This window comes from Centroberyx affinis, unplaced genomic scaffold (genome assembly GCF_046629955.1).
Source record: "Centroberyx affinis isolate AG114_WGS23_722 - 3 ecotype Tasmania unplaced genomic scaffold, CSIRO-AGI_Caff_v1 ptg002867l_1, whole genome shotgun sequence".
NCBI lineage: Eukaryota > Metazoa > Chordata > Actinopteri > Beryciformes > Berycidae > Centroberyx > Centroberyx affinis.
Genome location: NW_027281001.1, coordinates 29,861 through 42,958, shown reverse-complemented (window position 1 = coordinate 42,958; position 13,098 = coordinate 29,861). Strand labels below are relative to the sequence as shown.

The window sequence follows — 13,098 nt, the reverse complement described above, 5'->3', positions numbered from 1 at the left end:
TGAAGGGTGCTCCTCACCTCCTCTTGGCACCTCAGTCCTCATTTCCTTCTACAGGTGTGTGGTGGAGAGCATCCTCACTTTCCTGCATCACCGTGTGGTACGGCAACTGCTCTGCTGCAGACAGACGGGCACTGCAGCGGGTGCTTAAGACCCACCATCAGTGATATTTACAACAGCAGGTGCAGGAAAAAGGTAGTAGGTGCAGGTAGGAGGTTACGCAACATCAAGGCCAGAACCACCAGGCTGAGGAACAGCTTCTCCCCTGATGCTGTGAGATTGATAAATGCATCACACTGAATAACTGCTGCATCACACTGAATAATTGCTGCTATTATTACTATTTCTGCATCACACCGATCTGAATAATTGCTGCTATTATTACTATTACTCCATATCAGGGCATTGCTGCAATTTGAGACCGAGAAATTCTGCACTTTAAGACTGAAAATCCTGCAAATCACAATGAACAATTGCTGCTTCTCACTGAACAATTTGCTGCTATTATTACTATTGTTTCATATCAGGGCATGTTGCAATTTGGGCCCACTTGGCACCTTTGTTTCCTATCCTCACACTTTGCTCACTTTATATTTATATTTATAGGCTATATTTATTTACTTATTTTTATAATGGTGTTTTTATTGTGTCTTTCTTCTTGATTTTATTATTGCTATTACCTGAACCGGGACCTGAGTACCTCATTTCGTTCCCTTTCATGTACATGTTCTGGAATGTCAATAAACATCCTTATCCTTATCCTTATCTTCATATTTCAAGTGGGTGCTCTTTTATAGTGTAACAAGGCTACTTAGGCTATTTAACTGTTTCACACCAAGCCTGTCAAATAAACAATACGAAGGTACTTGTACCATGAGGGCAATTGTTTCCAAAGACTGCAAATTGAGACTTTCCAAATGCCATGAAAATGGAAAACCCCTTCAGAAATTTGGTGTTTGTCTTCGAGAAATGCCTCCCAAATAGCCTCCATTTCAAAATTGCCTGAGCCAATTGTCAGCAGCTGTACCAAAACCTCTATACTAGATTTGAAAGTGTCTCCAATCCGTTTATTTAGTTTCAGCCTCATTTTGATAGACTTTGATAGGCTCTTCACAAAACTCTCTACCACCGGATGCCATTCTTTTCTGGGAAATTGCTCTGTTTCAGATTATTGCACCTCAGAGTCTGGGCATGTCACCCAGCTGCAACTATTGTAGGCTGCCAAATGAGCAAACGGCGTCCTCTTCCGTTCAGATATGCGCACTACAAATCAAATCCACTAGAATTACTACTAAGCAGCCTCTAATATTGCTACATTCAAGCCTCCTCGCAAACTCCTAAAAACAACTTATTGCTCATTTATTGGTCACTAACAATAACGGAATGAACCTTGTTAAATTGTTTTTTAGACTCATACAACATTTATTATTCACACAGCATGCCAAACAACAACAATATCACATTTACTATCCGTTGTTGACCTGGTTTATGCTCTCCGACCCCAAACCTCACATGTCGGCAAGTCGGGTAGATTACAGAAAACTCCCACTTTCTAGGTCATATTTACGACTGTGCCTCTTCATGTACGGACATCTCGTAATTCCAACTTTTTTGACAGCACATGAACGCAGCATAAATTAAGTAGCCTACTTAGAGAATAAACTTTGTTAAAACGGTCACACTCCCAGCGCGTTAAATCGTCTTTACTGCCATTGGCGGCTTTGATAGCAAATAGCCATGAAGTGCACAGACTTGAAATGCAAATCTGCCATCAGCTCAGGTCACCTGGATGCGGGCAGAAACACCTGTTAGCGGGAGACACACCGCTTCACACAGCACTTTTTATGTTAATGACCCGTCCAGGCACGTCCCACCCCCCACTGCCTTTAGAGCGAGACACCAGCTGTAGGCTACTCTGTGTCAGGAACGGTATAGGCATCACGGTCACTGGTACTCGTATTTTTTTGGGGCCCCCCTCACTGTTATCGCACCGGACATGATCTGGAGACTTATGGTCCTCGGCGGGGCGTGCGTCCTTTTTCTGGGCGCCGGGGCTCAGGATGGCAGAAGCCTCCGGAGGACGGTGACTTTCCACCGGACTCAGCAGGATGAGAGCCAGCGCCAAGTGCGCACACGCCCCAGGAGGGACAGCAGCAGCTCTAGCAGCTCCAGGGATTCTTCTCACGGTCCTCCCTTCACCTCCTGCCGGATCCCCCTGACCTCGGCCGAGCACAAGGTTCTGGATGACAATACGCACGAGGTGAGATGGGGTTCAATTATGTCTGGGCGTGGAAAGGTTTGGTGCGTGCACTTCAAAACAATATCCATCTTAGCAAGTCATTTAATTTGTTGTTGAATGTTAAAATCTTATTTTTTTTCTGCCAAAGGTGTTGAGATGATTTCACATTGATTTCCCAACACAAATGAACTTCAAGTGTCCTTTTTCTTGATACTAGTGTCATGATCTGCCTTATAGGCTACTGCCTTGTTTCAAGATATTGTCACTTATTTCTAGCAAAAAGTCTGAAACACGATTAACTGCATTGGAAACAAATGAAATTATTTCACCAAATAGAAAAATAGGATTATCAGCATGATCAATATGAGACTAGATGACTTGTTAAGATGGACATTTTTGCAAAATAATGGACAAATAACCGCTGTGGTGATCAACCAAAGTGAAAGTTCTTGATTATTTTTATAGGCCAGTAAACTTAATTTAATAAAGAATGTTATCTGATGATAATTAAGTTTCTTATTCATCAGCCGATATGGACAGTTTAATACTGGTGCTTTATTCCTCTAAACCTGAGAGGTGATGTGGTCATATGTGTGAGTCTCTCTCTCTCTCTCTCTCTCTCTCTCTCTCTCTCTCTCTCTCTCTCTCTCTCTCTCTCTCTCTCTAGACAGGGTTTAATGGTGATGATGGCTCCAGTTTTACTCTGACATGGGTGGGCGATGGAACAGGGGTGAGTATGCTAGTGCTACCCTCATCATCATCATCATCATCATCATTATCCTTGTCATCATCATAAACACGACACGGCTTGTTTACTTGGAGACACACTCATACACTGACTCTGAAAATATATATTAATGTACCATTATTGGCCTATTTAAGGACAAGTAGTTCACTATATGAACTTCCATTTTGTGGCATCTTATATTCACAACATTTAAACCTCTAATACATTACAACATAACATATCTGACCTCACTACATTAAATCTCTGAGAGAGAGAGAGAGAGAGAGGCAACTGCTGATGAATTTAGATGAGTTCCTCAATCCAAATTACACTCCACCATAACTGAATTCAGGCACCACAGGGTGATGGTGAAGGTTTAACCATATTACTGCATTACCTAGGTAATCCTGGTGTTGTCAACAATCAGCGCTCCAATTGATTCTTTCCTAGAAGGAGGCTCCTCACGACTTTACCGGAGGTGAGTTAGCATCTGATATAAAACATCTGATATAAAACATAAGCAGTATATCAATCCCACCCTCTGTAGAACTGATACACTCAGAGCTTGATTTGGCTAAATAGCTGTGTGAGTTTTTATCCACGAGAGTGAACACGGGTTATGGGAATGTGTATGAGAGAGAGTGTGTGTGTGTGTGTGTGTGTGTGTGTGTGTCTATTTGGATGTAACTGGTCAGACTTTATGTCCTCTCTCATCAGTACGGACTATGGCAAGTCCTTCCATGACATCTCCTACCGCATCAACAACACCTTCATAAGGAAGGAGTTTGGAGTCACCGGTGGACCTGGGAACTCTCTGCATGTGAGTTATCAGTAGCTGCGCTCCCCCAGTCCGTGTGTGTGTGTGTGTGTATGCGTGCACACTGCTAGCAATTGAGTTTGGGCTGGGGAACGGTGTTGTGGCCTTCCCATGCACGTGGGGAGGAGTGTGTGATGTTTCCTCACAAACCAAGTGTGAAGACATGTTGCACATCTCCAGGCCGTCCAATCTCTTTATGCCACGTCTTCGCTGTCAAACCACTGTCTTTTCCTCACTCTGCTGCGGTTGACAAGCTCAAAAAACATAAAACACACACAGACTCACAAGTAACAGCAACATGAAACAACCATTAAAGTTAAGCAGAGTCGAAATTCCAAGTTAGTATTTTCCATTTTGAAGCAGGATGCCAGCCTTCAAATGTGCATGACCAGAATGGCAGCATGATATTGATTATTGTGATTATGATATGAGTTGCAATACTTGTGGATACAGCATTTTCCTCATCATTTATTTTGGAGTGTTTATAAAATGTATGCATATGTGTGTTTGTGTAATGAAAGATTTTCTCATGCAGGTTGATTTAAAATCCAGAATACCTTATTAATAAAGCCTCAAACACCTTCTCCCAGATAAAAAATGGCGATCCTCTTGCAATAGTCAACTTTGCGATTTCAATATTTTTTATCTCCCACTCGCCCATCTCAATTCTGATCGTTTCGATTGACAGGTGATACTGACAGCCGACACACCGGTGGTGGACAACCCGGGCGGAGTCATCTTCACCTCCACGGATGCCGGTGTGACCTTTAATTCCGTCCAGCTGCCCTTCCACCTGGCTCAGCCAATCACATTCCACTTCCTCAACCCCGACTACCTCGTGGTCATCAGCATCGATGTGAGTCACGCCGCTGACCGCTCGCCTTCTGCCTTTTAGTTTCTCTTTCTCTGCCTGTTTCTCCTTCTCTCTTTCTTTATTCCAATTTTGAAGGTGTCTCGATGTTGCTCTGTGTTATATTCTGGGCTTGCAGGTGGCACACACAAACACACACACATACACACACACACACATACACGCCCACACACACACCAAGCACACACCTTAAAGTTAAAGGGTAAACATTCCTCTGTGGCTTTTTGCCTTGCAGGCCGGTCTCTGGCTCTCTCTGGACTTTGGCGCCAAGTGGACAAAAGTTCACGATGGAGCACATTCTTTCATGTGGTGAGAATAAACAGGAAGCAGAGACACACACCCACACACCCACACACACACACACACACACACACACACACACACACAAGCACAGTGTGTCTGAAGGAAAGCACATGTTTGATGAGCCATACACTAATGTAATAGCTGCGCCAGTGCTATTGCAGAAATTAGAAACACACCATGACACACACTGTCTTCTCAGCATCAATATGTAGGACATTTTCCTTGAATGTTTGGCAAATTGCTTTGAATGAATGAATGAATATGATATGATTCAATACAGTATTATGCTGTTATCTACAGAGTTTTGGAAGACACAATAAATGTCATCTACGAGACAGACCTCAAACTCAGTTTGTCTGTGTGGACATAGTTGTGGTGTGTTTGTGAAATGTTTTTGTCTCCTTCCTCTTTCCATCAGGGGGGCTGGTGTTACTCTGTTCTTCAGCTACAGTCCCATAGGAACAGGTGAGAAGCTGCATGAGATGCACACTTTCAACGTACCAAAGAGGGTTAAAAAGTTGACACCTGTCACTCCTGTATATCCTTAAATTATGGGTATTTGTATGCAGATTTGTTCCTTTTTCATGAGAGCGCACCCCACAACACGCATTTATCTTGAGTGTCATATTAGCGCATTCTCACTTTCTCGTCATCCTAGACAGGTTCAGACAATCCCGGTGCGTACTGTAATACTCTTGTCACCAAGTCTTGTTTCTTGTCACTGCAGTGGAGGCAGACAGGAGGGGAGAGCTGCTGCTGAAGAGGACGGAGGATCTGGGGAAGACCTTCACCACGATCGCTGAGAACATCTTCTCTTTTGGCTACATAGGGGGCTTTCTCTTCACCTCTGTAATGGAGGAAATGGTGAGATGCATGGACACACACACACACATACATGTATCAGTGTATCTGAGCATGTCCTTTTTAGACAAAATTGCACCTGTAATATTTTGATGTGAAACTACCCGATGTGACACCAATACACAAATAATGGAATTGTAAGGACTGAGAAGACAATTGCTCATTCTGTTGCATACTTATGTACACATTGCCACAAGTAACTGCTAATAAATATAAACGTATTAACTACATACTAAACAATAATTATGCAATGATGTTAAGAGTATTATTTCTGCCTCCAGAGATCTCCTCGTGTCATCTATGTATCATCAGACCAAGGAAACAACTTCAATCGAGCACAGCTGCCCTCTGCCTCCACTGAACAGGTGAGAGAGACACTGAGAAACTGTCACACACACAAAACCACATCACAAAAAAAGTGGTTCACCATTATTAAACTTTGCAGACTGCTCCATTTTACTAATTCGAAGGTCCCATATCATTTTAAACTTGCCTCACTCTCCTCTTAAGATACAAGTCCTTAAAGTCTCTTACACCGAAAATCAGAACGAAACTTTCAGACGTTACCCTCTGTTAATTATCTCTTTCGTCACATGGTGAATTCACACTTTCAGACGTAGGGTATGGTAAGTTTCAAACTTTCCTGCAGTAGTTGGGGTACACACACACAGACATATACACACACACAAACATATGCAAACACAGACACACACACATGCATTCAGATGTGGTTGGGGGGTTGGAGCGGACCGTTTTGCAACATTTTGTTTTTTAAAAACCAACTGAACACACATCTGGTCTTGCCAAACGCACACACACACACACACACACACACACAACACACACACACCATCTTGCTGACAACACAGAAACACACATTCTCTCTCACGACGATTAGACAAGGCTTATGGCAAAGAAGCCGGTTGTCACAAGGTCTTATGCCATAATTCCACATTTTCTCACCCGCATGTGTGTGTGTCTCTCTCTCTCTCTCCCCCTCTGTGTGTGTGTGTGTGTGTGTGTGTGTGTGTCTGCAGTTCTACTCTGTCCTGGACGGAGATGAGGATATGATCTTCATGCATGTGGACAATCCGGGAGGTAACACAGATTCTGTACTGTGCACCACACATACACACACAAACACACACACACAAAGGGACACGCACACACACATACGCACAGTTAATCCCACTCCTTTTGTCCACATTTTCCATTCAGAACCTAAAAACAGACGTGTACACTCATGTTCTCAAGCTCTCTTTCTCTCTCTTTCTCTTTTTCTCTCTTTCTCTTTCTCTCTCTCGCGCCTCATGAAAGCCGTTTTAAAAACACGCTTGACACATATTCACACATATCCGCATGTTGTGGACACAGTTGACACACTTTATAGCTCTCTCAGCCCCTTTTTGTTGTAATGGAAAAGCTCAACTGTATTGGCCGGACTGGTTTCACAAGTTCTTAGTGTTGCTGACAAATCATTCCATCATACTCATAGTGTGTGTTTGGCCTGCGCCTGTTTGTGCATTTAAGTCCAGTCGCTCTGTCTTTGTTCCTCTCTCTCTTTCTCTCTCTCTTTTTCTCTTTCTCTCTTCCCAGTCTCTCTCTCTCTCATTCCCTCTTTCTGTTTTTAATGTTCGCGTCCATTTCTGTTTCCTCTCGCATGTGTTTGTCTTGTGTCAGGCCGCTCCAGTTAGTCCTCTGTGGGTAGGGTGTTGGGACTTTTGTGCTGCTGCTGAGATAAATAGGGGAGAGGGATTTTTATCTTTTGCAGGCTGGAGGGAGGTAGACTTAGGTTACACTGCAAAAGCTGACACACATATCTTGGGATCAGGGTGCAGCACACACACGCACACACACACACACACACACACAATGTACACACACAGCCCTTATACTTATCGTGTCCATCGCCTTCCTTAGCTAAGCTCTTCGTCCATGGCTGAGCTGACACGTGTGTGAGCTTCACACAGTTAACATATGATTGATGATGACTTGCCTCTATCATGCAGATGAATAAAGGATTGTGTCAGCGTGGAATCACCTGTTCCCATGTGCAGTATATGTGTGTGTGTATGTGTGTGTTAAACAACCCTGATCACCTTTAAAGGTGCTATGTGTAGCGTTTTCAAGTCAATAAATCATTACCACATTCATTTTGGTGTATAAATACCATAAACAAACAAGACCATCAGTGAGAAGATTGGAAACACTGCATTTTACACTGTGTGCCACTAGGTCAGATTTCACGCTGTTCTTCCAATGCAAACAGAGCTAAAGCTTTCAGACTTTCTGGCAATAGTGGATGGTGGAAAGAGTGAATGGCTGATGGAAAAATCACTGCCATCATGTTCATCCTCTTCAGTAAAACCAAAGAGAAAACCAATAACCAAAAACCATATGAGCGTAGAGCTTTTTAATTGGATCTATTTTTTTTTATTTCCCATTGTATTTTCATATCATTGTATGTCACCACCCATAGTGAGTTACTGGCCAAATTTGACCCTTGACCCTTGACATGGCAAGAGTTATAAAGTGTTCAATTACAGACTAAAATTCTCCCTTTGGCCTAATTCCGTCTCCTCTGTTATTTTCTATTGCCTTCTATTGTACAACAGACACCTTCTTTGGGACCATGTACACATCAGACGACCGTGGGATCCTGTACTCCAAGTCACTGGAGCGCCACCTGTTTGGTGGGCAGAGGAAGAGTGATTTTACCAACATCACTTCACTGAGAGGAGCCTACCTCACTAATAAACTAGAGGAGGGTACGGGTTTCCATATATACATCTATCCATCCATATATCTGTACATACATACAGTATATATATATATGTACCTAGCCTCACTAGTGGAGGAGTGTGTGTCTATCCATCCATTCATCCATCCATAAATCCATCTATTAATCTAGGCATTGTTTAACTACCTTCCTTACATTTCACTAATTTCTGCCATCCAGCCATTCAGTCACCAATTTAATTTGATAGAATTTTGCATTATGCCCTTAATATTCTGTGTTTTATTGCAGATGGCCGTATAAGATCTGTCATCTCCTTTGACAGAGGAGGGGAGTGGAGATTACTGAACAAGCCTGAGAATGTGGAATGTGGAGAGAAAGTCACAAACGTGTGTGATACCATAACTAATCCCTATTCATATATGCATATACACACATATGGGCATGATATTCTTCAGGTTAATTGTTGCTGACTGACATGTTATTTGTGTGTGTGTTTCATCCAGTGTAACCTCCACATTCACGGAGAACACAGTCGCTACAACCGCATCATTCCCATGCTGGCTCTCTCCGAGCCCACCGCCATCGGCCTGGTCATCGCCCATGGTAACTAAACTGCCACTTACAATTTTTTTTTAGCACAGTACTTTTCGTAATGCTGAAACATAAAGTCAAAATTTAACATACATTACCCATTTACCATTTTAAACATGCTATCTTCCTCTCCTCTCCTCTCCTCTCCTCTCCTCTCCTCTCCTCTCCTCTCCTCTAGGTGGCGTGGGTGACTCTCTGTCGTCGTCGCAGCACCCAGATGTGTTTGTTTCAGCAGATGGGGGTTATAACTGGAGGGGGACTCTGCGGGGTCCGCACCACTACAGCATACTGGACTCTGGAGGTCTCATTGTAGCTGTGGAGGCCCAGCATGAAGGACAAGTCAAGACTATCAAGTACTGAGCACACTTGTTTACTTCAAGCATATGCATTGAAACTAAAGTATTAGTAGGCAAAGGGGCAATATCTACTTCATCATTATACTGGTAGTTTCTTTGGATATGTATTGCTTTGAATAATACTATTGTCACTGTCACTACTACTACTACTATACAATACAATACAATACAATGCAATACAATACAGTATACTTTATTATCCCCGTGGGGAAATTTGTCTTGGACTCAAATGCTGCACACATATAACTGCCTCCATAGTAGTAATAGTAAAAAACAACAACATATAACAAAGCAACACATACTGTAGCAAATCACAACCACAAATTACACATATTACACATTACGCATATTGCACATTACACAACCAGTGATAAGAACACCATGAAGCTATACTACCACTATTACTGCTACTACTAGTGCTATGACTATTAGCCTACTACTACTAATACTACTACCTCTAATACTACTGCTAGTACTACTACTACTACCGCTACTACCATAATTAGGCCTACTATTACTACTACCATTACCACCACCACTGCTACTACTACTACTACTACTACTGCTACTACAACTTCTACTACTACTATTTCTACAACTACTACTACTAATACACTACTACTGCTGCTATAACAGCTAACTCGGCCCACTCCTAGTTCTAAAACTACTACTGTTACTACCACTGCTAGTTCTACTACTACTATTACTACTAATACTGCTACTACTACTAATACTGCTACTACTACTACTACTGCTACTACTATTATTTTCTACTGGCACTGCTATTTCTAGAACTACTGCTATTACTAGTGGCCCTACTACTAGTACTACTACTAATAACAATAACTGTATTTGTTGCACTTTTCTTAAGAAACTTACAAAGTGCATAGTAGACAGACAGTACATGTCTGCACACAGTATTTCCCCTCTGCAAAAGCAGTTAAGACGCATACTCTTCCTCGTCTCCAGGTTCTCCACAGATGAAGGCCAGTGCTGGAAGGCGTATAACTTCACCGAGCAGCCCTTCTTCTTCGCCGGCCTGGCGTCTGAGCCGGGGACCAAGGCCATGAACATCAGCGTGTGGGGCTACCGGCCCGAAGACGACGGGCAGCCCATGTGGGTGGCCGTCACCATCGACTTCCAGAGCCTGCTCACCAGAGAGTGTGAGTCTAGACGCTGCAGTGCTAGCTCACACTGCGGTATCCAGTGTTTCTCTGGAGATCACTGTCAGCATGTCAGCCTCATAACAGCCTCTGTTACCGACAGTTAGACAGTTGCATGACAAAACTCACACTTGAAGTGGCGTATTGATTGAGACATGGCACTGAACCTTTTTTTTCTTTACTTATTCTGGGAAGATTGACTGAGCACAATGACATCATTTTCTTTTTGGTCCACATCTGATTCGCCAGGTGACGACCAGGACTATGAAGAGTGGCTGGCTCATTCCACAGGGGACGGGGACCCGGAGACCGATGGCTGTGTCCTGGGTTACAAGGAGACGTTCAGGAGGCTGAAGAAGCTGTCCATCTGCAGGAATGGGCGGGACTATGTGGTGAGCAGGAAGCAAAGCCCCTGCCTCTGCACCAGAGAAGACTACTTATGGTAAGGCCATTTGTTTACTGGCAAGTGGATATGTCACATGTATCAGTCAGTCACATGCAGCAATCTGAGGAAAATGATAAATAAGCTGTTCTTCAACTTTACCAGTCAGGGACCCACATGAAAAATTAAGTCTTTCCCTTTTGAGAAACTTGGTCTCTGAAAACCAGTTTCATGAGAACATATAAGTTTGTGTGGAAAACCATTTTGGCTCCAGCAGCTAATGTCCCCTAGTCACAATACTTACTGCCCTTCTCAACAGTGACTATGGTTACTATCGCCATGAGAACAGCTCAGAGTGTGTGAGACAACCCAACACTGCAGATCAAACCCTGGAGGTCTGTCTAAATGGAGAAGAGGAGGAGCTTCTGACATCGGGGTAATGGTCTCTCTCTCTCTCTCTCTCTCTCTCTCTCTCTCTCTCTCTCTCTCTCTCTCACACACACACACACACACACACACACACACACACACACACACACGGCTCACTGTGTACTCTGTGTGCAGGTACCGTAAGGTCCCCAGTGATCGGTGTGAGGGAGGCTTCACTCCTCAGCCTAGAGTGGAGACAGTCATCAGACCCTGTGGTGTGAAGCCCAGCCTCAGTCCGCCTGCCAGCCAGTCGTCCACAAGCGCACACTTTGACACACCGGTCAGTGGGACTGTCTTCTTATCTCTGTGTGTGTGTGTGTGTGTGTGTGTGTGTGTGTGTCTGTGTACCTTCCAATATGTTCATAGTGATGAGGTTTATAGCTCTGTGACAGCTGCTGCATGTATTTTCCAGCGAGAGAGGATGGTGTTGATATTGGTGTGTACTGGAGCGGGAATTATTGTCCTGGTGGCGATCGGTTCCGCTGTCCTTACTGTCAGGAGAGTGGTATATAGAAACAGGTAAGACAGACACACACACACACACACACACACACACACAGGACTACAGTTTCCACTTGGGGTGATTCTCTCTTCTGCAGACAAGATTAGGAGTTTGACCTCCTCAACTCAGGCACACACAGTTACACACACACCTATGCACCGTCTATGAACTGAAAATTATTGCCATGCACCGCCCCCTGCAGGACACCTGTGTATCGCTTCTCCAACCTGCGGATCCAGGATGATGACAACTGCGTGACGGCCGATCTGGAGAGCGGCACCAGCAGCAACGGCACGGCCTTCCAGCAGGACTCAGACGATGTAAGAGGCACTCACTCACTCACATCATTTTTTTTTACACTTTGTTATTGATGTTTTGAGCTCACTAAATGTCTGTCTGCCTGTTGTGAAATTTTCATAATGCACACTGATATTTTTCTTTTCTTTTTTTGACAGGATCTTATTGAATGAAACAGGCTGGAGGATGTGATCAGTATTCCAGATTGAGACCAATTCTGATGCTGTACTGAAAAAGACTGTCAATTGCATTTCATTGGACTTACCGCTGATATTTCGATGGGAACACCCTACTTGTCAAGTTTGGAGTTTTTTTTGCTTTTTTGTTTTTTTTAATGAAATGCATGAAAATGTTAAATTCTCTATTTATTGAGCTTCATATACTTCGCATACTCCACATTTCATTGCTTTGTTTTTCATGTGTACAGTATTTTTTTTATTTTAATTGTGTAATACAGTGAACACAGTGTGTTTTGATCGCTTTTGCACTGCCTTTTTACCTCTGTTCACTGTGACAAAAAAAAAAACATGTCAAATCTGAAAATGTACATTCCTAATGAATATACTGCATATTATTAAGTGTTCATTCTGTGGAGTATTTTACTGTTTGGAATATGTCATGGTCAGTTCAAATGCACAATAAACTTTAGACAATAAATTGGTGATTGGTGGTTCAGTTGTCAAGTGGTATTGCAGCCGCTAAAAACTTCTGTACCGCAGGTGGCGCCAGTCATAACCTCTTCCGTCTGTTTCCACCTGAATACAGAAGAAGAAAAAGAAGGAAGAGGGCGTGACCCAAACAAAGATGGTATATTAAGAAGATA

General features: G+C 43.1%; 1 protein-coding gene across 1 annotated transcript; it reads left to right on the top strand.

The window, feature by feature from the left end:
* The first annotated feature begins 1,993 nt into the window (after positions 1 to 1,993).
* LOC139658292 (sortilin) lies at positions 1,994 to 12,789 on the top strand. The gene is made up of 21 exons (XM_071536380.1): positions 1,994 to 2,257; positions 2,904 to 2,966; positions 3,365 to 3,441; positions 3,681 to 3,783; positions 4,469 to 4,636; positions 4,887 to 4,960; positions 5,373 to 5,419; positions 5,682 to 5,818; positions 6,097 to 6,180; positions 6,853 to 6,913; positions 8,431 to 8,583; positions 8,844 to 8,941; positions 9,059 to 9,158; positions 9,325 to 9,499; positions 10,472 to 10,665; positions 10,915 to 11,107; positions 11,367 to 11,483; positions 11,612 to 11,756; positions 11,889 to 11,995; positions 12,181 to 12,298; positions 12,434 to 12,789. The coding sequence occupies exons 1-21, from the start codon at positions 1,994 to 1,996 to the stop codon at positions 12,446 to 12,448; spliced, it is 2,493 nt and encodes an 830-aa protein (XP_071392481.1). The 3' UTR covers positions 12,449 to 12,789.
* Positions 12,790 to 13,098: the final 309 nt, after the last annotated feature.